The following is a 23,874-nucleotide window of genomic DNA, read 5'->3' as shown; positions in this document are numbered from 1 at the left end:
TTAACACATTGAAAAAATTTATCAATTTTCTTTTAAATCGTTACATAAGTTTGTATTGTATGTCTTCTACCGTAAAAAATAAGGAAAAATTCTTAATATTTTAACTGCTGTACTGAGCACGTCCATGAGCCAAATGTTTTTTTAATACGCTTTAAAAACAGGGCTGTGAAATCGCTTCGCTCATAAGGACTTTATCCGAGTTTGTTTAGCAAAACATAATTCATTTTTTAAAGTTCAGTAAAATATTACTTTTTCGAAACTACTTTCAATAAACAAAGTGTTCTGAAAGGCCTTGCTAGTAGTTCTATCTTACAACATTTGAAAGAAAGTTGAAATAGCTACACTACAGCTACAACGTTTCCTCCCTCCCATGCATTCTCGATGCAAATTATTACCCTCCTTTGCAAACACCGCCAAAAGTAATACGATTTCAACTTCAAAAGGCTCTTCACCCAGGCCATATTTCCCAAACGTGTGAGCCATAAAGTTTCCCACTTTGGCGCTTGAATTTAGTCGAAAGGAGCAGGTGCTTCCCTATAAAATTATTCTCAAGTGTGGCTTTCTGGCGGGTCCGGAAATAAACACTCGAATCAAGAGCCAAATTTAGAGCACTTTTGGAAAATTCTCCACGTCACTTTCAATGGCCCAATTAATCGAATTGCATAAATCTAATTACGCTAATTAGGATGGCGCTAAATAAACCTTCGCTTTCGGCGTTTTCTCTTTTTTCACTCTTGACATTGAATAATGAGTCAATTTTATTTTGGAGACTTCAAACGGGAAGTGTTTGTCTGCACAGAAATTCTTTGACGGAAATAGATGACAACTGGAATATTTTTGGAAATTTGAATCCGGAAAGAGCGGCTTTATAACGAGTTGACGCTTCACTTCCTGCGGAGTTAAAAAAGCCGTATTTACTCCCCGGCTATTTAAATTACAAAGTACGGCAAACCTCGGCGAAGATAACAACAGTATTGATGTTGAAACTGCATATATGCTGTGCAATAAGTCTGAAGTAGACAACTTCCGTTTGCAAAGTCCGGTCAGTCCGGTGGTAAGGAAGTAGAAAGGTCGACGGCCTCTCTATTCACAAGAAAACTCATATTACGATCGTACACACTCAACAGTTAGCTTTCTTGCGATTGAAGGAACTACAATTCGAACGATATTTCTTGCGTGTTTTGAACACAATCACAATGGCCGGAAAATTTACAAAAGCTCGAAAATAAACTAATCGGGTTCAAAAAGCTCGCAAAATAACACAAGGGATAATTAGCCCAAAAATAGAAAAACTTGCATTCAGTCTTGTTCTTTCGATGAGTATTAATAGCCAATTGAAAAAATGTCTTATTTTAGAACTAAAATGGCTAAAATTTGCAATCATAATGCGGCAAAATGGAAACGCTAATAATTTGCGTAATTATATCTTCAGCTCAATTTGCAACTATTGCAACTTTGGGTCTAATTAGATACGAGCTACGAATTGATCCAAGAAATATTATTAGTGGAAAAGAATTTATTTACACAATTTTTGCTTTAGTTACTGACAAAATGGAACATGTCTGACACAAAAATTATGCAGTGTTGGGGTCATAAATATGCAAGAACTAATTAACTCGTTTATTAATTTTAATTAGCGCAACTCGCCTGATTTTGATGAAGCACAATTTCCTTCAAAATATTTTCAAGTACCTGGATAAGGACTATTTAAAAACTTTCAGTTCAATTATACGTCACACGAACGGATGGTTAAATGGAGAAGTTATTATTTTATTAAAATCGAGAAACCGAATTTAGTAGAACATGAAACATCCAACAAAAATTAAACTTGTGTGAGCGCTCGTGACGATGATTGTGGAACTAGTTTTCATCGTGATTATTGTTGTCAGTGAAATTACGCAGAAAATCCATCGGACTATGACAATTTAACGAAACTTAGCCACACGTTCCAGCTTTTTCGTGCTCTGGGCCAGAAAAACAAACCGACAATTATGAAAACCAAACCGTAAAAAAGGGATGATGTGCTACGAGAAGTTAATTATTTTAACAAGAATTAAATTTCTTGCAATTAATTTCCCATTAAGACCCGATGAAAACCCCCGTCACTTCCTTTCCCTGACCGAAATGTCGAGCCTTAAGCAGAAAATCGCGATTTTCCCGAACCCATGACTGGTCCTTACATCATCGCAGAAAAAAGCCCTCCCACGCTCCGGAGTTCGCGTGGCTTTGTGAAGAAGGGGTGGTGTTAAAGCGGCAGCAAGTAGGTCGTTGAAGCTTTCTTAGCTATTAGCGCGCAGTTTACCGCCACCTTCAAGTGGCGCTACCGTCGTACCAGTAACTTTAACACACACATACCGTATTGTGGTGCAATGTGACTGTGAATGTGGCTTTCATTGACGAGATTGTTGTGTTTGATTTTTGAAAATTCGTTCATTTTTTTCACAAGCAAGTGTCGTACCAAAGCCCCCGCCCACTTTCGCCCCCTCAGACTGGCCCCATTTCCTGAGCTTTCGCAGGGCTCAAAAAATCATTTTGGGCACTATGAACAAAAATTCGAAGCGGGAATTGTGACTAAGTGGTGACGGCAGATTAAGGTAAATTTCATTGTTCCAGTGATTCAAAAGAATTGGCTTGAAAGCGCTTCACTCCCGTAAACAATAACAACATTGTTGAATTGTAAATTTTAGAAATTTAAAAACAGAATTGCAGCCATTAGATGCAATTGGTGCGTCAATTAATTTAAATTGTTTGTTGCAAGAGAAATTTTATTTACTGAGTGATTATGGCATTTTATTCGCATAAATCGCTGGAAAATTGTTCACTCTCGAATAAAACGGCCTTACGTAACCGAAAACGCTTACGAAAAGGCTAGGGATTATTTTCGCATAAATTGCAGCAAACGGAAAAATCGAATTATGCAAAAGAAGGTGAAGAATTTGAAGTTTGTATTTGTGTTAGGGAGACTAAAGTAAGTCGTAAATTATCCACCCCAAAACAAAGGGGCGGGCTTATTTTGCGGCCTATTTATTGGGGCAAAGTCTTGGCTCTAATTTCGAACCAATAAATCGGGCCGGGATTACACCCTTAATATTTTATTAAGACACCGCTGACTTATTAATAGAACGTGTAACGAAAAAGTGGCAGATAAAGTAAGAGACAAAAATTTTTGGTAATTTCACTTAAGTATAACAGAAGTCTTAAATCGCTTTATTTTGGACAGAAGACGATGTTTATTTTACTAGTTTCGCTAAAATAAATTAACTTATAAAAAGAGTCAAATCGCTTTAGCCAAACGCCGATTTTTTAACAGTTTCGCTAAAATAAGTATATTATACACAACTTTTCGTTAAGGATTTTTTAAGATTCCTTGCTTATGATCTAACCAAATTGTCTAGGAATGTCTCGACTGCTTTATTTTGACTTTAAACGTTAGCTTTTGGACTGGTTTCGTTCAAATACGTTAATTTTCATTAAATCCTTGCTTGTAAACAAGCATAAAATTTTGTTTTGGGAGTCCTTTGCTACTTTAAAACCCCCTTTCAAGATTTTTAGAAATAAAATTAAATATGCACTTAGTTAGGTATTCATTAATTAGTCACAAATATCATAATAAAAAAGTAAATTCATTTGAGAACAAAACAAGACGATCTAAAAGAAGAGAAAATTTTAAAACAATTATTTTAATATGTAATTAAGTATATGCAGTTTTTGTGATTTCATTAGAACATTAGAACGGCCAACATTTAATATTTAATGTGATCTAGAAAAGAGTTATAATTATCTGCTATTTCAATTAAAAAATGACAGGATAAAAAAAGAGGAAAGAGAAAAAAACTGAATTGAAAGCTATGAAACTGAAATGAAAAATAAAAAATAATTAAAATATAACTCTGACAAATAAACACCTTCACTTTCGTACAATGTTTATTGTTTGTGTTTTAATAATGAGTAAAAAATAGGAAATATCGCTTTCTAGCTCTAAAAGTAAAAACTTTAAAAAAATTACATTTCTTAAATAAAAAAGGATAATATGAAGGATATGTTTATGTTATCGCACATAGCTCTAAAAGTAAAAGCTGTTTAAAAAAATTACAAAAATCAAATAATTTTGTAAACATTTCTGAAATAAAAAGGATAATACTGAAGGATATGTCTATGTTGTGCTCTCATAATAATTTATTAGGAATAGTTAGACTAGACATTGAAATATTAGTGACAAACCACCTAATTACCATTCCTAGATTTAGAAAAATCGCGATAAGAGGATTCAAACGCCAAGGACTCCCCGAAGGACTCCACCCGGGCTCGAACATGGACTCCGAACACACAACGCCGCCGATTAATAAAACAATAAACGAAACCAAAATTAAATAAAAACCGTAAAAACGTCTCAATCTGCCACTTTCGCAATAAAAACGGAACGTAATCGGCCCATAACCCGTCTAACATCCACCCCGACAAGCTTTCTCGTTGTTTATCCTTTATTATGAAAATAATCGTCGTATTTTTATCCCCGAGTTTGTGACAACACCACATTAGTGCTCGTTTCAGGCTCTGACCTAATCCTTAATCAAATCTCCGAACTGAGAAATACCTACATGAAATGTTACTTGCGCTCCACCATAATTACCGAAACTATACACGAATTTCAGCCACAACTATTTCATTGAATAATAAGTTCACCTCGAAAGAATGAATAAATTAGCGAAAAAAATCAATATGGGGAGAGAGCGACAAACATTGGGATATTTCGGGTTCCGTGGCTGCATTCCGTTGCAAAAATTAGTAAGTGGCCAGAGGTCTCGTGTCGATACTCCTTATCAATAACATCGCCCCGTATAAATAAATTGTAGCTGCATGCTCGTAACCGGTCGAAGGAGCTGGGTTATCTAAGAATAAAAATTCACTTTCAATGCCAAACTTTTCCACGGATTTCCCGGCCATCGGAGTCAAGGCTAATTAAGCGCAATTTTCTTCTAATTAAATCTGCATCCAATCGATTTGTTGGTTCGGAAATGCAGGACGTCCGCCGCTAATTCAGACCTCGATGCAAGTTTTCCTCGGTTTTTTCGACACGCCTAATTTTTTATTAATTTACATATTCATCAAATTTGCAAATCAAATGGTTGGGGCCTCAGCGGCATGTTACATTTTTAGGGGTAAACGAACTTTACAAAGTGTCACAATAATTGTAATTTTATTCACGTCTAAATGAACATTTTAATAATAATCGATTGCTGGGTAATGTAATAAAAAATGTAGGTTTTACGCTCCAATATTCAGATTTTTCTAGTGCGACAAAGTTTGTTGCATATGGTTGGTCGTTTTTGCAATCATTATTTACGATTAATCTACATGCGAGAAAATAAAAATAAACCTACAAGCTAAATATCGTAGTTAAACATTAGTAATAAAGGAAAAAGATAAATATCCGAACGGTACTCATTTTTATTAGTGCGCGTTTCTTTCAAAATTGATAAATAACATACAATGAAACCATGACTTTTCGTATCACGGAATCATATGTAAATATTAGTATTAGGCAAATTGTGTGTGCATGTGTACCATTAATTAAAGTAGAAATCTTCATTACTGAAACGAGAATCTGTATTGAGTAAACTATTTTTTGATGCCTGAAGAAGTTTGCATGAAGCACGAATGTGAAGCAGGAACAGGAGGTACTACGATTTCGATTAATTTTTAATTAACTAGGAACAAACACAAAATTAATTTAATTATATGAAAATAAGAACGTCTACAAATGGTGGTACAAGACGAAAGTGTTTACGAGTGTGTCTTAATTAATTGAGAAAGAGTGAAAAAATTGGGCAATAAAATGCCCATTACCATTTACCGAAACCAAAACGGATGCAGCAGCAATATCATTGTGTCACCTTTATTTATTTATTCACAGTGAATCATAACCAATTACTGCCCCAATTTTTGTGTGAGTGACAGGGCAATTAATTTGTAAATTAACAAACTCTTGGTCGAAAAATTATTCCACGAATAAACGGATTGAAACTTGTTTTTATCAAGCTCTCAAGTTACTAAATTATTGTTGTAATTACTTTAACTTTTACTTGCAATTTAGGTGTTTCATCAGTAATTAAATCCATTTCAAATTAGATTAGCAATTCTGTGCTCAATAAAAGGATAAAAGTACTGAACAAAGATAAAACGATAAAAATTTGACATCTTGAAATTCGGTCATATTCGGGATAATTGTTCTCCTAGAAAGCATGATTCTAAATACAGAATGATTTTTTTGTACGACAATTATTTGTAAAGATAGTGACTTCTAAAAATTTGACAAAATATGAGGCACAGAGTTTTTGGAAGCTTTTATTTAAAAAAAACAATGCATATCAAAATATTTAAAATAGTGCTTTATATAGAAAATTCACTGTTCTTTTTTATTCTGAATTCAGATTTGGAATTTGAAAATTTTTTCGTGTAGAAAACCAGAAGTGAAGTTTCGAACCCAAATTTTAGTAACTTGGACCATTTTTTTAAATTTATTTTTAATTTTATTTTTAAATAGCCTATAATATCCAGATTTTACAATTTAAGTCGTAAAATGGGATCTCTATTTCTTTAGGAGATACAGTACTTAATTTACGTGATCGGCCGGTTTACCCCAGAAATTACGGGCTTTTGAGTACATTAAGTACTATATCTCCTAAACGAATAGAGATCCCATTTTGCGATTTATAGTGTAAACTTTATTTACTTTAAGCTATTTTTTAAAATAAAAATAATGAAAAAAATTGTCCAAGTTACTAAAATTCGGATTTGAAACTTCACTTCCGATTTTCAATACGAAAAAAATTTCAAACTTCAAATTCGGTTTTAGAGTTAAAAAAAACAGTGAATTTTGTGTATAAAGCACCATTTTAAATATTTTGTTATAAATTGTTTAATTAGAATACTAGTTTATAAAAACGTTATGCTTAATATTTGGTCAACTTTTAGAAGTCAATATCTTTTCAAATAAGTCGCTCAAAAAAATCATTACGTATTTACATTCACACCTTTTAAGAGAACAATTGTAATTGAATTTCAGGTTGTCGCATTTTTTTGAGTTGTCAGCTTTAGTAAGATTAACCATAAATCTCAGGAACACGGTTATTTTTTTATTCACACACTCATAAAGCAAATAGTTTGATTCGGTAATATTAGCGTGTTTGTAGATTTTTGGGCGGAAAGTGGTAAGACTTATGAATAAATAGATTGCATTTTGCAATTACCCAAATCTGGTGTTATTAGCGCACGATAACATACCTGTTTGCTTAATACCTAGTTGCAACTTTAAAAATCAATACTACTCAATGTTCTATTAAAAAACTTTCGTGTAAAAGAGCTCTTATGTCGGCTGGATAAATTATGAAAACATAAAACGTGTACGTTCTGCCTCAAGATAGGCATTTTACAAGAAATAAATAAAAACAAATTAAATTTCTTTAATTTAAATTGCATATCAAGAGATTGATCTTAATCACTCCATCAAAGATGATATGCTTCGTGGCCATGCTCTTCCTCATTTCCATCACACAAGCGCTACTTTCTTCGGTAAAAAAAGTTTTGAAAGCCAAGTACAAATTTTCCTGTCATTTTAAAAAATTGCAGCTACCATTAAATACGCACTAATTTCTGTAATTACGCAACGGAGTCATTGAAGCATTCTTGCTCATCGAATGTTAAACCGTGACATTATATGGAGCACATCCTTTATGAAATTTCTAATTAAAAATTACACAACAGGCGTTTGATTGGAACCCCGCAAAGACACGGCGGTTTTCTTTTGTTTCATTTTGTGTGCAAGAAGTGGATCATAACAATTGCCGTGCAGAAAACCGCGAGGAGTGTGCTACGAGTTTCAAATAATTAGTCACATACACCGAACACAGAAATAAACATAATCCTCTCGAGCAAAATTATGATACGCTTCTTGCACCCACTGCTAACCTTAATCCTCCAGACCGAGCGCAAATATTAATTCATTCCAGGCTCCAACATGGCTGGGAGCACACCAACTGGGAGAATATGAAGATCAGGGCAAAGTCGTAGCAATTTTTAGTTTTTTTCGTTCCAAAAATGCGTTCGCCCGAACACAGAAACACGTACAATAGAACGGGACACACTCAAGATGAAGTATCTTCACGTCATAAGGCACCAGGAGCTTTTACCATACTCCCACCCGATGATGCGGCCCCTCAAGACCCTCCTATGGCTCCTCAGCCATACAGGTAATAACATCCATTTGAAAAAAACTACGAAAAAATCTTCCTCCGTCCGAAAATATTCCATACGTTTGTATTATTAATTAAAACTTTAAGGGCCGGTTTATAAAGCGCCTTTAATTTAATCTGCAATTAAATGCGTGATTAACTGATCACGTGACCAAACTGAAGCAATTTGGTTGGTCCAAATTTAATGGAGCTTTCTATAAACTGTACCTAAATGTTTGCCACATTTTCGGACGGAGGGAGTAACTGTTAATTTCTTAGGCTTACTCCATCCTCCCGAAGACACAAGAACATGTCTTTCGCGATCCTGGCGGAGCCCAGCAGCTTGCCCACCTCGCGGAGCCCCAGCCCCACCGGCCGCGTTAGCCCCTTCCGGGGCCGGGGCTTCAACCCCATCGGCTCGCGGCACGCGTCCCCGGCCCCGTCACCGCCGCCCCAGGGGGCTTTCACCCTCCAGGAGTCCCCCAGCCACTCCAAAATCCCGCGACTGTCCCGCCGCGGAAGCGCCGCCGCTTTCGGGGAGAAAATCACCGATTACCAATCGTCCCCCAACAGGAGAAAATTGAACGCACAGCTTAGTCAAAGCCTAACTAACATTGCGCCCAGACGGGTCACCGCCCGGCCGCCGCCGAGCCCCCGAAGGCCCCCAGGGTACTCCAAAAACACCTTCCAGAGGCTTTCCCCCATCGTAGGTAGTTCGCCTGAGCCAAGTCAATCCCAGTCTTCCCCTAAACTCAACACTAGTAGTACAGTGAGCAAGAGTCGCTCGTTTGTAAATAGACCGCCGAGGAATGCCTCCAAGCCCACCTCCAAGGCCACCAGTAGGGAGCCGAGTCCTAGCAAGAACCCAGCTTCGCCCACGAGGATCCCGGTCAAGAATTACAGAAATGTGCAAGCGAAAGTTAATAGTTTTAGTAGGACTAAACCAAAAGTGCCTCCTAAACCCCAAGTGCTGAGCGAGACCGATTCGGATAGTGTGGCTAATAGAAGAAAAGTGGAACGAAAAGAAAGTGTTAGTAGGTTAAGGACAAACTCTAGAATCAATCTAAATCTTAATAACAATAATAATACGAAAAACAATAATAAAAACAATAAAAATAACGTAGGTAAAGACACTAACGGGAACCAGAAAAGTAATAATAACAACAATAATAAAAATGCTGTAACAAATAAAGGTGCCGAATCGAGTAAAGAGAAAAATGAAACGAAGGCAACAAACGACAAAGGGAACAATAAAAAAGAAGACTCCACCAAGAAGAATGAGGCAAAAGAAGAAACGGCCAAAAAATCAGAAAAAGGTACAAATTAGATTAAAGTATTTTTGTTCAGTAAAAACAATGAAAATAAATGTTCAGTATAAGTAACATTCGTACAGTAAAATAATAAATGTTCATTAAAAAATAAAAAATCAGCGCGATAATATAAATGCACAGTATAAAAAACTTAAGTTTAATAAAAATCTTTTTTTTATTTTGTCAATTACAGCAAAACTCTTCGAAAAAATTTAAACATCTTTCTGTCTTAGCTATATAAAATGAAAATCTGAGAAACCGATTGGCGTCAAGAAAACCGCAAAATTTCCAATAGATTTTATGTTATCAACAATTTCTTATTTTACGTATTGGTTTTGTTATCAATTTTCTCGATAACTTTACGCGGTAGGACAATAATCCTTTCATTAATGGAGAGATAATTCAAGTAGCTTTCGAGAGATACTAAATAACACTAGGGTATAAGTTAATAATACCGGAGTTATTAGCGGATAAATTCTTCGGGTACCAAAAATCGAGCAAAACCTCGGCATACAATCGATCTAATTGACGTTTTGTGCACTTTAATAGGCTATAATAGGTTCTAAAGACATACAAAAGAGCATAAAACGTTGGATCGGCTTTGAAAAATTTTGTCAAGTTTCCGAAAGACTGAAAGTGAGTGGTTCGTCTCAATTAAAAACCTCGACGAAATCCTAAAAATTTTCAATCAACTTTAGATCATAAACGTGTCTCAAATTCAAATTAAAATTTCGAGAAAAGTTGTTATCGATTATTTCTTATTTTACGTATTATTGGTTTTGTTATCAATTTTCTCGATAACTAGACGTCATAGGACAATAATTTTTTAATTAATGGAGAGATAATTCAAGTAGCTTTCGAGAGATACTAAATACACTGGGCTATAAGTTAATAATACCGAAGTTATTGGCCGATAAACTCTTCGGGTACCAAAAATCGGGCGAAACCTCGGCATACAATCGATCCAATTGACGTTTTGTGCACTTTAATAGGCCATAACAGGTTCTAAAGACATACAAAAGAGCATAAAACGTTGGATTGGCGAAAAATCGAAAAAACCTTGAGAAAAAATTCTAAAAATTCTCAGTCAACTGTAGATAATAATAGTGTCTCAGATACGGATTTCTAGACGTAGAATTAATATTTCGAAGAAAAGTTTAAACTCGTTAAAATGCTATGCTAGGGTAAAGGGTTTCAGCTAGATTTAGACAAAAAATTAAAAAAACAGAAATATGTATTGTAAAAAATATTAAAATATCTACAATTAACTAAAGATTTTGCCTGGATAAATTGTTTGGCTCGAAAGCTTTTAGTTTTCGAATTATGAATTTTGTTTATTAAAAATTAAAAACACCTTTGTAATGGAAACCACTAACTCTGGGTTTTTATTATTCTAAAGATAATTTAAAAGCAGTCTGATGTTTTTTGAATTTTTTCTGTCTTTTACATCGTAAATAACGCGTCAAAATCTATCAGATAAGAACAAATACATTAAATACTGCATGAAATGATAACAAAATAAAACATTTTTTCCACTTCTATTAAATTATATTAATATGATTTAAATTTTTCATTATATCACACTGAACATTTGTTTTTTTTAATGCGTAAAAATAATTAAAAACTGAACAAAATCAAACTGATTACTGAACGCTTTCCCTCCCCATCAGAAAGTCCGGTGAAACTGTCCGACTTGCTCCAACCCTCGACGACAGCTGTGGTTTCAAGCACCACAACCACAGTAACCCAACCCTTGAAAATCGAAGCCAAAATCGAAGAACCTGCAAAAACCGACAATAAAATGGCACCCATGGTCGACGGCCGCATCTTGAGTGCAACCAGCGTCTCCCATGCGATGAATAAAATGAACGATACGGTCCTTGACTCTCAAACCCTGATGAAGGAATCCGGACTTACGAAACTATCACCGGCTGCAAGCACCATCATCGCGATGTCCAACCAAAACCCTCTAGACACCAAAAATGCGACCACGGCTCTGCCGAAAGTCGAAGAAGCCACAACTAAGACCGTGGACAGTATAAACAGTAACCACGTTACTTCGACTGGAATCGTGCCAGCGAGGGTTTTGGAGCAACACGTCCAGAACAACATGAGCAAATTGATAAGTCCGGACCACAAAATCGGGAATTCCGTCCAGAAAACCGCCAACGATAGGATAATCGAAGCACGGACTGTCGTCGCCCATGATGTCAAGCCCATCAAGATTACTGTGAGGGAGAAACCCATGGATGTGGAGGTACAGAGCGGGAATATCCGCTTCGACACGTCCAACGGCTTGGGGGAGAGGCCGGGGTAAGTGTTATAGCTCTAGCCTTGGCAAAGAAAGGGGAAATAATAATTCAAGTCGTCCTACTTTTAATTGCTTGTCTTGAGGAGAATGAGGTTTCAAATTGCCGACTAGCAGTCACAATTAAAAATAATGAACATCGAAATTCCGGTACAAATGGTCTTGTTGTGCGAGACTAATTTTAGGCCATATTTGGGTTAGTGGTCCAGTGGAATATCGGGTGAACTTGTGCGTGTGAAAAAGCTGATTTTCAATAGAATGACCCGAGAGAGGGAAAGTTCAAGGGTCAGTTATGAGATTGATGACTGGCTAACGAATTGAGACAAAATTCACTCGGCTAAGTGTAAGCGGGGCGATAAATTATTCTAATGGGATGATTAATTTAGCTAGGAATTTTTTGTAAGTTTCCGCCCCAAAAAGTAGAAAAAGACGTGACAAATCGCCCGCGGCATAATTATTGCAAATGTATACGGAACAATGCCTATTTAAATGTTATGTGTTGGTTTTCCATGCTTGAAGTTAAGAGAAATGTTTTTCCTAACACAGTCATAAGATTTTTAACGAACCTTTCAATTAATCGAAGAGGTACTGAATTTTTTTAGAATAATTTCCAGCAAACGTTAGGGTTGTTAGTGCAATTATTCAACAAATTCTGAGTTTGAAGTTTTTTTAGGTAGCTTTTTAAATACTAGTATGTCTCGGTATACGAGTTCGTATATTTATTTTAGTGAAAAAAAGTGGAACGCATTTGTATTTTGCAAGACATTTTCCGACTAAAGCCATCGGAAAGCTTTAGAATAACAGACTGAAAAACCCGATCCATCTATGCTGACAGAGAAAAGTTGTATCAAAAAAATTCCACAACAAAATTTAATAAAAATAATAAGTGTTAATAAGTTCAATAAAGGACTTTAAAAAACACAACATAACGAGAAATGTAATTAGGGCCTTTGCACGCATTTTACGCACGACAGTGTCCAAAATTTAAATTTTCGGGCCACGTGACAATTGCCAATTTATGAATTCCTCTCTGAAAACTCGGAACGAAAGAAAATGCAAAAATATGAAATCTCGAGAGGCGAATGGTAGTTTCAGGGTGAGTCACGTGACCGGTCAGCGATTGTTGTGATACTGCTAAGAAACACGCGACATTACAGGGGTGAACAAATCCTAAGCCTTTCGAAAGTACACGTGTTGAGTACAGGGCCTGATTTGCATTTTTTCGGATGTTACGACTTAATTACACATCACGTGCCGCAAATTTTATTTGACGAGGTGTACAATTTCATTCAAATTTGCCCAAACAATTTCTAATAAAACTAAAGGACATAACGCCTAACTTCCAACTGACTTAGAAATCGTTTTTCGCTCCTTACAAGAAGCCACATTTCAAAAATATCGTTAGGTATGTGCCTTCCATGAATAATTCATCGACAAAAGCTTGACTTAATGTAAATGGAACGATCGTTAGTTTTTAAAAGTGGCATACGCGGAAGTAAAAATCCTTCTTTTGCGTTTGGTTAACAGTTATATCGCCGATCCTGCTAATCGAAAGATCAAGGATAAAGACCGTTTCAGTTAAAACTATCGCTAGAGTGGGATATTAGACTTAATCTACGTTTTATTATAGACGGACAGGGCTGGCCAAAATTTCAGGCTACACGAGGGTTTATTATGAATTTTCTATCGATCCTCGTTAAAATCGAGGGTGTGATGCACACGGCTAATGTCAGCACTGATTTTTCATAAATTGATAAGTCACAAAACTGGAAAAACGCGATTATTTTGAGATTTATTTCGGACAATTCAAGAATTCGCTAATAGTCTGAAACTCACGCAACTTGACCATTTTTCAGTTGCATCACACGTGTTATCAAACATAGATTAAAGCACCACCTAAAAATAATTAAAACCAATTTTTCCCAAACAATTAGCAAAAATATGTAAATCTGGCGGTTAATAATAATAGTCGAGGGTGACGCAGACCCTTAAATTATATTTCTTGTTAACCCGATTATCTCGCCGGCGTGCGAAAATAGAAATCCTCACTGCGCGAAAGTAAATAAATCAAGGCCGTATTTTTGCCCCCGAAACTGGCTACGATGTACACATCAATGGCAGATTTATACCGTCTATCCAACAAATAACGAGGCCCCCCAGAACAATAAATATCGCAATATTGACAATACTGCGGCGCTGCAGGTAATTAACTCTATCACAAGACAAATTTATATCAACAGTGAATATAAAACCCAAAACATAATTAAGTCAATTTAAATCCACACAAAACGCTAATTTACCAACTTTCAAGGTTCCAACCCTAATATTACAAAATTAATTACACCGCTTCCCTCCGTTCGCGTTGTTTTATGCTTTTAAATTTCGTTATTTCCGCAAATACGCGAAAAACCCGCAAATAAACCCACAGAAATTAAATTAGATTTATGAGAAATCGATAGCTGTCATTAATCAGGTGTGAAGGTCACCACCATTTTTACCAAAATTAGAAAAACGCCAATCCCCTGTGAATACTTCAAGGGAAATGAAACTTTTAACCATGACACAGATTACTCCCAAACTCGATTTTAAGGGGTTCAAGCAGGGGCAAAGAAGGTTTTCTTGTTATTGTTGGCTTGCGTGATCTTGGCGTCTAGAATGGTCAGCAAGTGGAAAATGGCGTGTCCAGACTACCCAGTGGCGTAGCGAAAAGTATTCCAACCCTTAAGCAACGTTTTGACCACTGACCACCCAACTATGAGACTTTTATCAAAGACAAACCCGGCGCATCCACCATTTTTGCTCCGGGTTGTTACCAATATTTTTGTTATTTATTATATGGCACGTTTCACACAATTATATTCACTGTACAAAAAGTAGTTATAACCCTTACTTATCTATCTTAGACACCTATAAACTAAAAACGTATTTTTTTAAAGGAAGTCTACTCACATTAGAGAAGTTTACCCAGTTTATCGTATCCAAATAATACGAGTTCTTAACTGAATATTTCGCGCAAATGCGTCAAAAAATTATGTAAATACACTTTATTTTTGCCCGGCGCATCCACCATTTGTGCATATTTTACTTTCATTTTCCGCGATGCATAAAACACAAAGAAAAATCGTTGATTCATATGTAAATGAAAGCTCCATTAAATTGATTTATGAAAAAGGTCTCCGGATATAAAAAATTCATTAGCGCCGCCACTGGTCGAGACTTGGCCGTCGTCCAGTAGCATAATATAAGACGTTTGCGGCCGCATTGAAGTCGTGAAAGCGTCCATCGACGTGTTGGAAAGCGCGGAACATAAAGTTAACAAATCAATTTTCACTATAAACAAATTTATAACGGTGTGTTTATTGAAACATGATGTTTTTATTGGTTTACGACGGTGATTAGAATCGTTTAAAATTGTGTGAATTTATTATAAACTTGCGACTAAGAAAGTGAAAAAGCAATCATAAATGTTGTGGAAAAAGGAGCAGATTGCGAAAATGACGTACATCTACGTTATGCCCTTACATGAGGAGTATAATGGTTACGGAGTTCTGGAAAATGGAGGGTATGTGATTTTTTCTTAAGATATAATCAAGTGCGTGCTTAAGAGTTTCGGTAATCGATACAAATTGTGTGAAACAAAGAGGAATTCGAAGGATTTTATTTAAAAAACAATACTTCAACAATCATGAAAGTGATTTCATTTCATTGCTAAAAATTAGCCCGGCGCATCCACCATTTGTGAACATCGCAAAATTTAAAAAATGGTAAAGGCAAAAATTGGGTAAATTGTTTAAACACTGTAAAGTTTATTTCGAAGATTAATCTCTTCCAAAGCAATTTATGCTTTAAACAGTCCTCAATACACGTATATTGAGCGTAAAAATTCCTCTTATGTGGAATTTTTTCACTTCACGCCTATAAATATTTTTACATGGACGCCCTCACGTTATAATTTATTTCGCATTACAGTTTACCCCCTCCTCAGCAGCCCAACGACTCGCAAGAACCCCAAGAACCACCCAAAGGCAATGCATGCACGCGATTTCTTTCAACATGCAAAAAGAAAATGTCATGTAAGCGATGCAAGAAACAAAAAGACGAAACTAAAGACGAGCTCAAGAAAGAACGCGAAGAAACTGGAAAAACGGGATGCTTCAACTGCAGGAAGAAGAAACCTGACGTCACCATCAACATTGAGAATGACGAACCCAAGCCGAAATTTTGGGACCGGATGAAGTGCTGCAAGAGAAACAAGGTTGGCGACACTGGGTGCTTCCCGACGGGAAAACGGAAGGAGAGCTGGGTGGGGGAGAGAAGAGACAGCATTTTGAGCGATCCGCCAACTGTTCAAAAGTATTTCCGCTAGAATTTTAGAATAAAAATTACGCCAAAAATTTCAGGTCGCGATGTTCCGGCTTCTTCCGCAGGATGTTCTGTTTGGACAAATGCCGCAAAAAAACGCCGCCCAAAATCGAGGAAACGCAAGAAAGTCGAAGGGCTTCCATGATGAGCAAAAAGAAGAGTCTAACGCCTTCAGTCCCCGTTGAGGTACTTACCCAAAAATTTTGTAATTTTTGCAAAAACATTATTCCAGGACACCAAACCAAAACTTGATCTCAGTTTGGTGGAACACACGTCCCACATGAAAGCGGCAATTCCCGTTCTTCCAGTTTGTTTAGCTTGGTTCTGTCTTGTCATGAACTGCATCGCGCCCGGGACAGGTAAAAACCCGCAACGAAGCAAAACCATACTGAAACAAATTTCAGGGACCGTTTTCAGCGGAATGTTCTGCTTATGCATCGGCAAGCCGCGGTTTTCGCAGAAAGACGGCCCCCGGCCCCGCATCGGTGCCTTCATCATCGACCTCATCATCGGCTTCGGCCAGTTTTTCACCGTTTTGTTTTGTCTGGTCGGGTGGGGTTGGTCCATTTGGTGGGGCGTGATTATGGTGAAACTTGCCAGTACGTCATTGGTTGATTTCAAAACACGAAAATAATTTCTCGGTTTCAGAAAAAAATAAAAAAATTAAAGCCTTAGAAGCAAACGCGCAAGAAGGGTCCAGACAAGTGCCAGCCGCCAATCAGAACCACCGAGATCCGGAAAGGGGGTCTTGAACAGCGGCTAAAGACATATCACTTCTTCTGGAAGGTTTTTTCTACAATATTTTGTACAGGCTTTCGCACAAATTACAAAACTTTCGATTTAGCCCCAAATTGTTATCGTTAAACCCATTTTTGCTGGTCAAAAATGTTTTGTAAGAAGTGTAGATAGGAACAAAATTACGCAAGTTACACTATTTTTTGTAAACTAACATGTAGAAATGTGTATTATACATTTTATAGCGCAGGTGGGGGTTGTTACTTAACATGTATTTGGACAAAGTGTACAAAGCTTTTTCAAAGTATTTAAACACTTTATTATGAATACAATAACAATGCAATACCAGCTAAGTACAAGCACACAGTTACAGATTACAGAAGTATTTTTCTATAAAGTTAGGCTAAATTGGCGTGTTTAAATACTTTATGTACACTTTTTTAATAAAGATTTATTGTAAATAAAACGCGTTTTTATTTCAAAGTACTTACCAGCTAGGTGTCTTGAATTTTACCTCATTTTTATTGGATCATGGGATAGGGGGCCGGAAGTGGCTGTGAGGATTGATCTTACACTTCAAAAACACATTAATTGGTAATTAATTTACTTATTTCAGCGATGAAATATAACTTATTTACATTATCGAAAAAACGAATTGACTTTTTAGTAATACTGAACCTAGCCATTCTATCCTTGTAGATGGTATGTTCCAATATGTACATAATTTTTTAAAATTCAATATGAAAAACTGTCTTGGGAACAATACATGTACAAAAATAAAATGCCAGAAAATATTTGGCATACAATTACGCGTATATTATAATACTTTGAATAATTTAAATATATACACACAGCGTCGGAAAATACATACATTTACTTAACATTACTTGTGTATTATGATGTTTCAGCTTGTCATGTCTGTACGCATGTTGATGTATTTTTGAACGTGTAAGCATTGTAGGTATGGTGTGTTTTGTCTCCCTCTGTGATATTAAATAAATTTTAAAAAATAATATTCGTTCGATATCGAAACACAAAGGGAAAACTTTCGATCATTAGGTTTCGTTGCCCCTCCCGCGTAAATCCCAGGTGAGTTTGTACTAGTTTAATTTATTCGAGACTGAACAAAAACAGGAGAGAAAAAGCATCGGTGCGCTAAGTGACAAATAAATGTCATCCCTATGTAATTAATAGAAGCTTATTTACAATTGCTTTGTAGAGCTTATAATAAATCGCAGTCTTGGAGTTAATTCATGTCAAATTTATCACAGCACAGAGAGAAACAAGGTAGTAAAGGTTTAGAGTTGGAGTAAGAGTGTGATAGACGAAGATAGACTACCACTGCTATAGGCACAGATAATTGACTCAACTAATGTTTTGTTACGACATATATATTATAGAATGCAGTTTTATAGAATACTACAAAATTAATAACACACATGAAGAGCTTGATTTTTCATTGATTATTTGATATGCCATGCCGAAAGAAAAATTAACACTTAGTGATAGATTTCTTGAGAGAGTTTTTGGATATGTGTTCATTCAACGGAACCACTTTCTTAAAAAAATATAATCAATGAAAATCACTTTATCACCTAGAAATCACCAATATCTATCGATAGTTTTGAGTCTCCTACAACAGTAACTGTACGCAGTGTGCAAAGGCCTTAAGCCGGCTTTAACAATTTCTCATTCCAACTTTTTTTGGTCCATAAGTACGGAATAAATCTGATTAGCTACCGCTGTTTGACAGCTAGAGACCACTGCACACTAAAAATAACTCTAAATCTATAGTACGAATAATTAATACTATGTGATATGAACTAACTATTTGTCTTTTATGTTTTGAAATCATCAACTACACCATATTAAAAAAAGGAAAAAAACACGTTAACAATATGGTGGTCGAAAGATAATAACTATGCAAACTTTTATTGCACAATGTCTTAATATCCCATACACAAACACTATTATAAACATCAATAACACATGATCGGTCCCAGCTAACGCAATTTTGTCAAATTTAGGTCCTAGTTAGACTGAGACACATATGTTAGGAAGACATTTAACTAAAGTGACATTAGATTCACAGGACGAAACTCTCATTAGCTAAGCCTTTAATCTGAAGCTGTCATTTTATAAGCAGTTCGTTAGATCTATGGATCGTAGCCTCCTTTCTATCAAAGTATATATGAAAAGTACAAAGCACAGAAAAAATAGACTTTCAAAATATTCTTAATAGTACAATTGATATGTTCCTAAATATGGTAAATTTCTTATTTGCTCAGTTTCGTAGTTTCTGCTTAGATATTTCTGAATTTAGAGTTATTAGATATTGACTTCAGTTATTTAAATATTTACAATACGAACGTAACAACTAAAAATTCTCAAAACTATATACACAAGATCGAGATAAAATATAGTATACACTAATCACATATCAAATGAATGAAAAGAAGAAACTTTATTTCTTTAATGAAGATATGATACAAGCAATGGACGAAAATAAATAACAACAACTTAACAAACCTCCTTTTATAGTACTATGGGTGATAATTAGTGCAAATAAAAATATACAGTACTATTCCTTAGTTCATCGTTCTAACAATAAATAACCTACTTTATTTAAAAAACATTACGTCTAATGTCGTTGCAATTAAACATTTAAAAATTGCCCTAAAACTCGTGTTGCACACAAATCTTTGTAACATTCATGTCAATTTCTTTAAGATATGTAATACTAATTTAACTAGTCCATTTTAGGGAATTGCAAAATACGGCTTGAATATGTTGGTTTCAACAAAATAAAAGAAATAAATAATATCAACAATTAAAAAATATTTAGAACATAACAACATGTTCATTTAACGAGATTCAATCTACTGATCAAACAGATACCTTAAGTACCTTAATTCAACTAACGGTAATAACGTATTATGGACATACGGTATATGGAAAGGATATGTATCGGTTATATTAAAGGGATATGGAGCTACTACTTTTAATGTTCAGACTCTATACGTTTCTCTCCAGCTCCATTGGAATTGTTGTCACCATTTCGAATTGTCATACTACGGGACGACGAGAAACACAGTTTCATTATGAAAGGGAACTTTGTGCCTATAACACACATCAATCAATTAGGCAGCTCCAACACCACAAATTGTGACACACTTCGCTTCGATTTTTACCCCCGACATCAGCGAAATTGAGATACAGCAACTGGTTCTCGTACGTCGATGTCGTTAAACTGCCGCATTCAGGCACTTTTTATTTACCTCTGTTCGTTATTAATAAATACAAGGAACAACTTTCCAACGGCTTTTTCCTGAAATGACCAGATCAAAGGCGCCACAAAACTGTTACCAGATTATTACATAAATAAATATTCCAGCTAATGATTTACAAAATTTGCATTGTTGTGAAAGTAACGTAATATTAATATCGAACATAATCACATTGTGATATTTGTTATTAAAATAAGCAGTTTCAATTAGCTCATTAGTCATTACTCATACTAAATTGAAAAACAAAATTACTGATTATTCTAAAATAAATTTTGGGAATTTAATTATGCAAAAATGGCTTTCATAACAAGCCTTCATTATCCTCTTAATCTGACCAATTAGCAAATTTTCCAAACCCCGGCATTTAATTTATTTACAAATTATCACATCCCGATTCCCTTGTATTCCTTCATTTTGAGTACCCGCATAATTATTCACAGTTCATTTAACCAAATTATCCCCCTGACACGCCTGCAGAACCCAATTTGAGACGTCCCATCATTCCAAACAGTTTATTCCGTCGGTGTGAATAATTAAATTAGACCACGAAATCTCGAACGAAGTGTGTCACAACGATTTTCTCAACTAGACGCTCAAAATTCCTACCTGGACTCTCGATGGCGGCGTGATTGCACGCCATCACGGCAGCAACAGCCTCTGTGGTGTCTTCGAATTCGAGGAGTCCCGAACTCGATCGTTCCGACTTCATAGGAAAAAGTTTAACCGCTTTGGGAGGAACGACGTCGTAATCCCGAAATACTTGGACTAGTTCTGATTCCGTTACTTGTGGCGGTGTGTTGAAAAAATGCAGGATCTGGAAGCGGGAAGCAACGATGAAATTTCTCGAGTATCATACGGGAAATAATAAAAATCTCGAGAATGCAACAAACTTGGTATTTTATGGCCGGAGTTTCGAGATGCTGCGCAAAATAAATATCATATGTGTCTCTATTAGGAGGATGAGGGTTTGAACAATTTATGTTATGCTCCCAAGAGTTGGGAACGAACCGAAAGAAAGACAAGAATTACTTAAATTGAATCGTATTCCCGAAGAAACGGAATATAGCAAGGTTAAAAAGCGGCGTAAACAAGGAAAGGTGGGCCAGTCTTGGCGATCGATAGCGGAAAACCCTTCAGTTGATGTATGACTGAAACGTTTTTTCTTGAAACGAAATAATAACAAATGCCACAATTTGTGTTCTTCGACAAAATATGTAGAACATTTCAAGTTCAAGACGAAAATTTTCCTTTGGTACATTTTCAATACCTGAGAATTAATCAAAGTTTCAATGCACTTATTAATTAATTGGAATTCCTTAGTTAAAAGTCGTGTAAAAAAATGTTGTTATATTATGAAGACAGGAATCGCGATTAATAAGCTTCAATTAAACCTAACAAGGCGTTGAGTATTTCAAAGTTTTAATTAAAACTTCACATCAGCATATACTCCAGGTAACAACTTTCAACACATTTGATGTAATTTAATTAGTTTTTCACCGGTACTGCTACCAAAAAAATTAAAAAAAATTATCTCTAATCGTTGTAAAACCTACAAAATACTAAATACACAAAATAAACATTTGCTTTAAATTTCCATTGCGTCTAAACACATAAGTGGCGTGAATTTCATCGAGTTTACAACCCCTTTCAAGTACGTACGTGCAAATATTTGATTTTGCAGAAATCGAAGCTGTTTATTTAGCCGTCGTGTTTTTTAGCGCAACCGGAGCTCTCCGGTGTTAATTATCCTCTTTGATACATGGGAATTTCAGGCTTTATAAAGCCGTACAAAGCTTTCTAGCGTACGCAAATGGCATAGTTGAAATTCACATTACAAACAAAACTACTCTTCGGTGAAGATCATACGCTCCATTCGTCATGAGCCGCAATAACTTTGTATTCCATTCGCTTATTAAAAACATTGTTCCAACTTATTGGAAAAATCGTAACAATCGTGCATGCCACATTGTATCACTCCGATACATCACTGTAACCCACATTCGGATTTTATGCCAAATGTGTTTTAGGAAAATTACATCTCATCAAATATTTAACGTTCGCACCCCGTCCATAGTTTTACGACTGCACCTGAATTCAAAGGATTGAAACCCAACAACTCGCTTCAGGCCGTTAGCTACTCATGATAGAACTAATCTAGTTTACCGCGATGTCCGTTAATGGAAGTGTGTATCCTATTATGACACAAAAATCAAAATATTTATTTCAATTTTGCTCGAATCCGTCAAATTATCGAAAAACAGTCAGGGTCATAATCGAATAACGCCGGGTTAAAGCTGATAGTGGGATTTGTTAACGAACAGTGGTAGAGGTCGATGTTTGTTCCAATAATTCAGAAGGGAAGAGCTAATCTCGATGTTCCGATGAAATCCGAATAAGCTTCCCGTTTTTATGATCGGGAAAAACAGTCATTAGTTTAGGAGTTTTTACCAAAAAAAAATTGGCAAATTAAAACAAACAAGACAAGAATGTCTTAAATCCATTTATTTTGACGAAAAAGGGTGTCGGTTTCACTGAAAACTTTCAGTGCACTAAATACGAACCCAGAAACGAGTTTTATCGCACAATGAATAAATAATGACGCCCTGAATAAAACTTGCTCCTTGCTTAGTAATTTTTCGCACTAAAATGTCAAAGTGCCAAAAACTGTTTAATAAGAATTTCTGCAACTAAGACGAGGGAAAACGAGTCTTTGTTGTTGCACAGCAGGGAGTAGATCATTTAATGGCAAAAAGCCCAGTTAGAAAAAATCTTATGATGTATTTATTAGCACAGTAATAGCCTCTCGCATCTCGTCAGCTTTGTAAACTTATACTCTCAACGTTTCTAAAAGCTTTTAATATCAGATCGTATTTACTTTCGAATGCAACAAGCCAGAATGCGCGTTGCACAGCTCCTTTGACACTTTTTAAATATAGAAACCTGAATTTATCGAAACCGTCGGGAAAAAATGCAGTGAAAATAAATAAGAACTAGTCCAATAATCCGTCTCTCGAGTGTTTATGGAGACAGTTTGATGTCGACCTGGTCTTACCTTGCTCGGGGGCTGGATGCGGTTTTTGCTGGCCATCGCCGGGTTCATAAACCTGTTGTTCTTATTTGTTATGTACTCTTTATACGACGGTGACTTATCAGGTAAGGGATAGGGATTTGTTACTTCACTAAGAAAGGGTTGTTTACTGAAGGCGAGTTGTAGTTTGTGTTCGGATTGGTTGTTCTTGTCGTCTTTGACGTTGTTGTGGTGTGATAAGGGCGCGGCACCAGTTAGACCTACGGTTACGTTGTTTAAATTTTGAACACATCGTTCCACTGCCACGCTGTCGCCCATCTGCACCATGGCAGTGCCTTCTTTTGATTTGAGAAATTTTATCTGAAAAGAAAAACAGAACTCATTTTTGGCACAGTTGTGCGAATAAATCCGCTCTAAATTTACCAAGAAAAATGTTTTGATTGGAAATAACTTAACACTTCGTATTGTCAAAGTTTAATTGCAAAGTGCTTCCATTAAATTTTTACGATTACGAGCATTCCTGCTGAAAAAACGTAAACAGGAATTTCAATCGGTTGAAAACAAATAAGCACGTCCTACTTTCAGTAATTATTTAATCAAGCTTTGTCTCTCG

General features: G+C 35.8%; 2 protein-coding genes across 3 annotated transcripts in view; one reads left to right on the top strand and one right to left on the bottom strand.

The window, feature by feature from the left end:
* Positions 1 to 2,287: 2,287 nt before the first annotated feature.
* On the top strand, positions 2,288 to 17,412 carry stum (stumble). The gene is made up of 9 exons (XM_064354971.1): positions 2,288 to 2,594; positions 8,010 to 8,249; positions 8,511 to 9,547; positions 11,212 to 11,854; positions 15,819 to 16,202; positions 16,250 to 16,397; positions 16,444 to 16,570; positions 16,616 to 16,810; positions 16,860 to 17,412. The coding sequence occupies exons 2-9, from the start codon at positions 8,098 to 8,100 to the stop codon at positions 16,961 to 16,963; spliced, it is 2,790 nt and encodes a 929-aa protein (XP_064211041.1). The 5' UTR covers positions 2,288 to 2,594; positions 8,010 to 8,097; the 3' UTR covers positions 16,964 to 17,412.
* Positions 17,413 to 17,533: 121 nt separating this feature from the next.
* Positions 17,534 to 23,874, bottom strand: part of sm (smooth) — a 68,196-nt gene continuing 61,855 nt past the window's right edge. For both annotated transcript variants that reach the window (XM_008193556.3, XM_064354984.1), the window contains 3 exons: positions 23,286 to 23,621; positions 20,840 to 21,047; positions 17,534 to 20,066 (listed from right to left, as the gene is read on the bottom strand). In XM_008193556.3, the coding sequence (XP_008191778.1) occupies positions 19,948 to 20,066; positions 20,840 to 21,047; positions 23,286 to 23,621 (663 nt within the window). In that variant the 3' untranslated portion in view covers positions 17,534 to 19,947. The remainder of the gene's footprint in view (positions 20,067 to 20,839; positions 21,048 to 23,285; positions 23,622 to 23,874) is intronic.

Source organism: Tribolium castaneum, chromosome 1 (assembly GCF_031307605.1).
Source record: "Tribolium castaneum strain GA2 chromosome 1, icTriCast1.1, whole genome shotgun sequence".
In the NCBI taxonomy this organism is placed as follows: domain Eukaryota; kingdom Metazoa; phylum Arthropoda; class Insecta; order Coleoptera; family Tenebrionidae; genus Tribolium; species Tribolium castaneum.
The sequence above is the reverse complement of the archived record's forward strand: the minus strand, read 5'-3'. Positions and strand labels throughout refer to the sequence as shown.

Bases quoted from the DNA above. Each gene is read 5' to 3' on its own strand.
- stum (XM_064354971.1), top strand. From the start codon at position 8,098: ATGCGTTCGCCCGAACACAGAAACACGTACAATAGAACGGGACACACT. The intron at 16,203-16,249 runs GTATTTCCGCTA...CAAAAATTTCAG, and splicing joins GATCCGCCAACTGTTCAAAA to GTCGCGATGTTCCGGCTTCT. The intron at 16,398-16,443 runs GTACTTACCCAA...ACATTATTCCAG, and splicing joins CGCCTTCAGTCCCCGTTGAG to GACACCAAACCAAAACTTGA.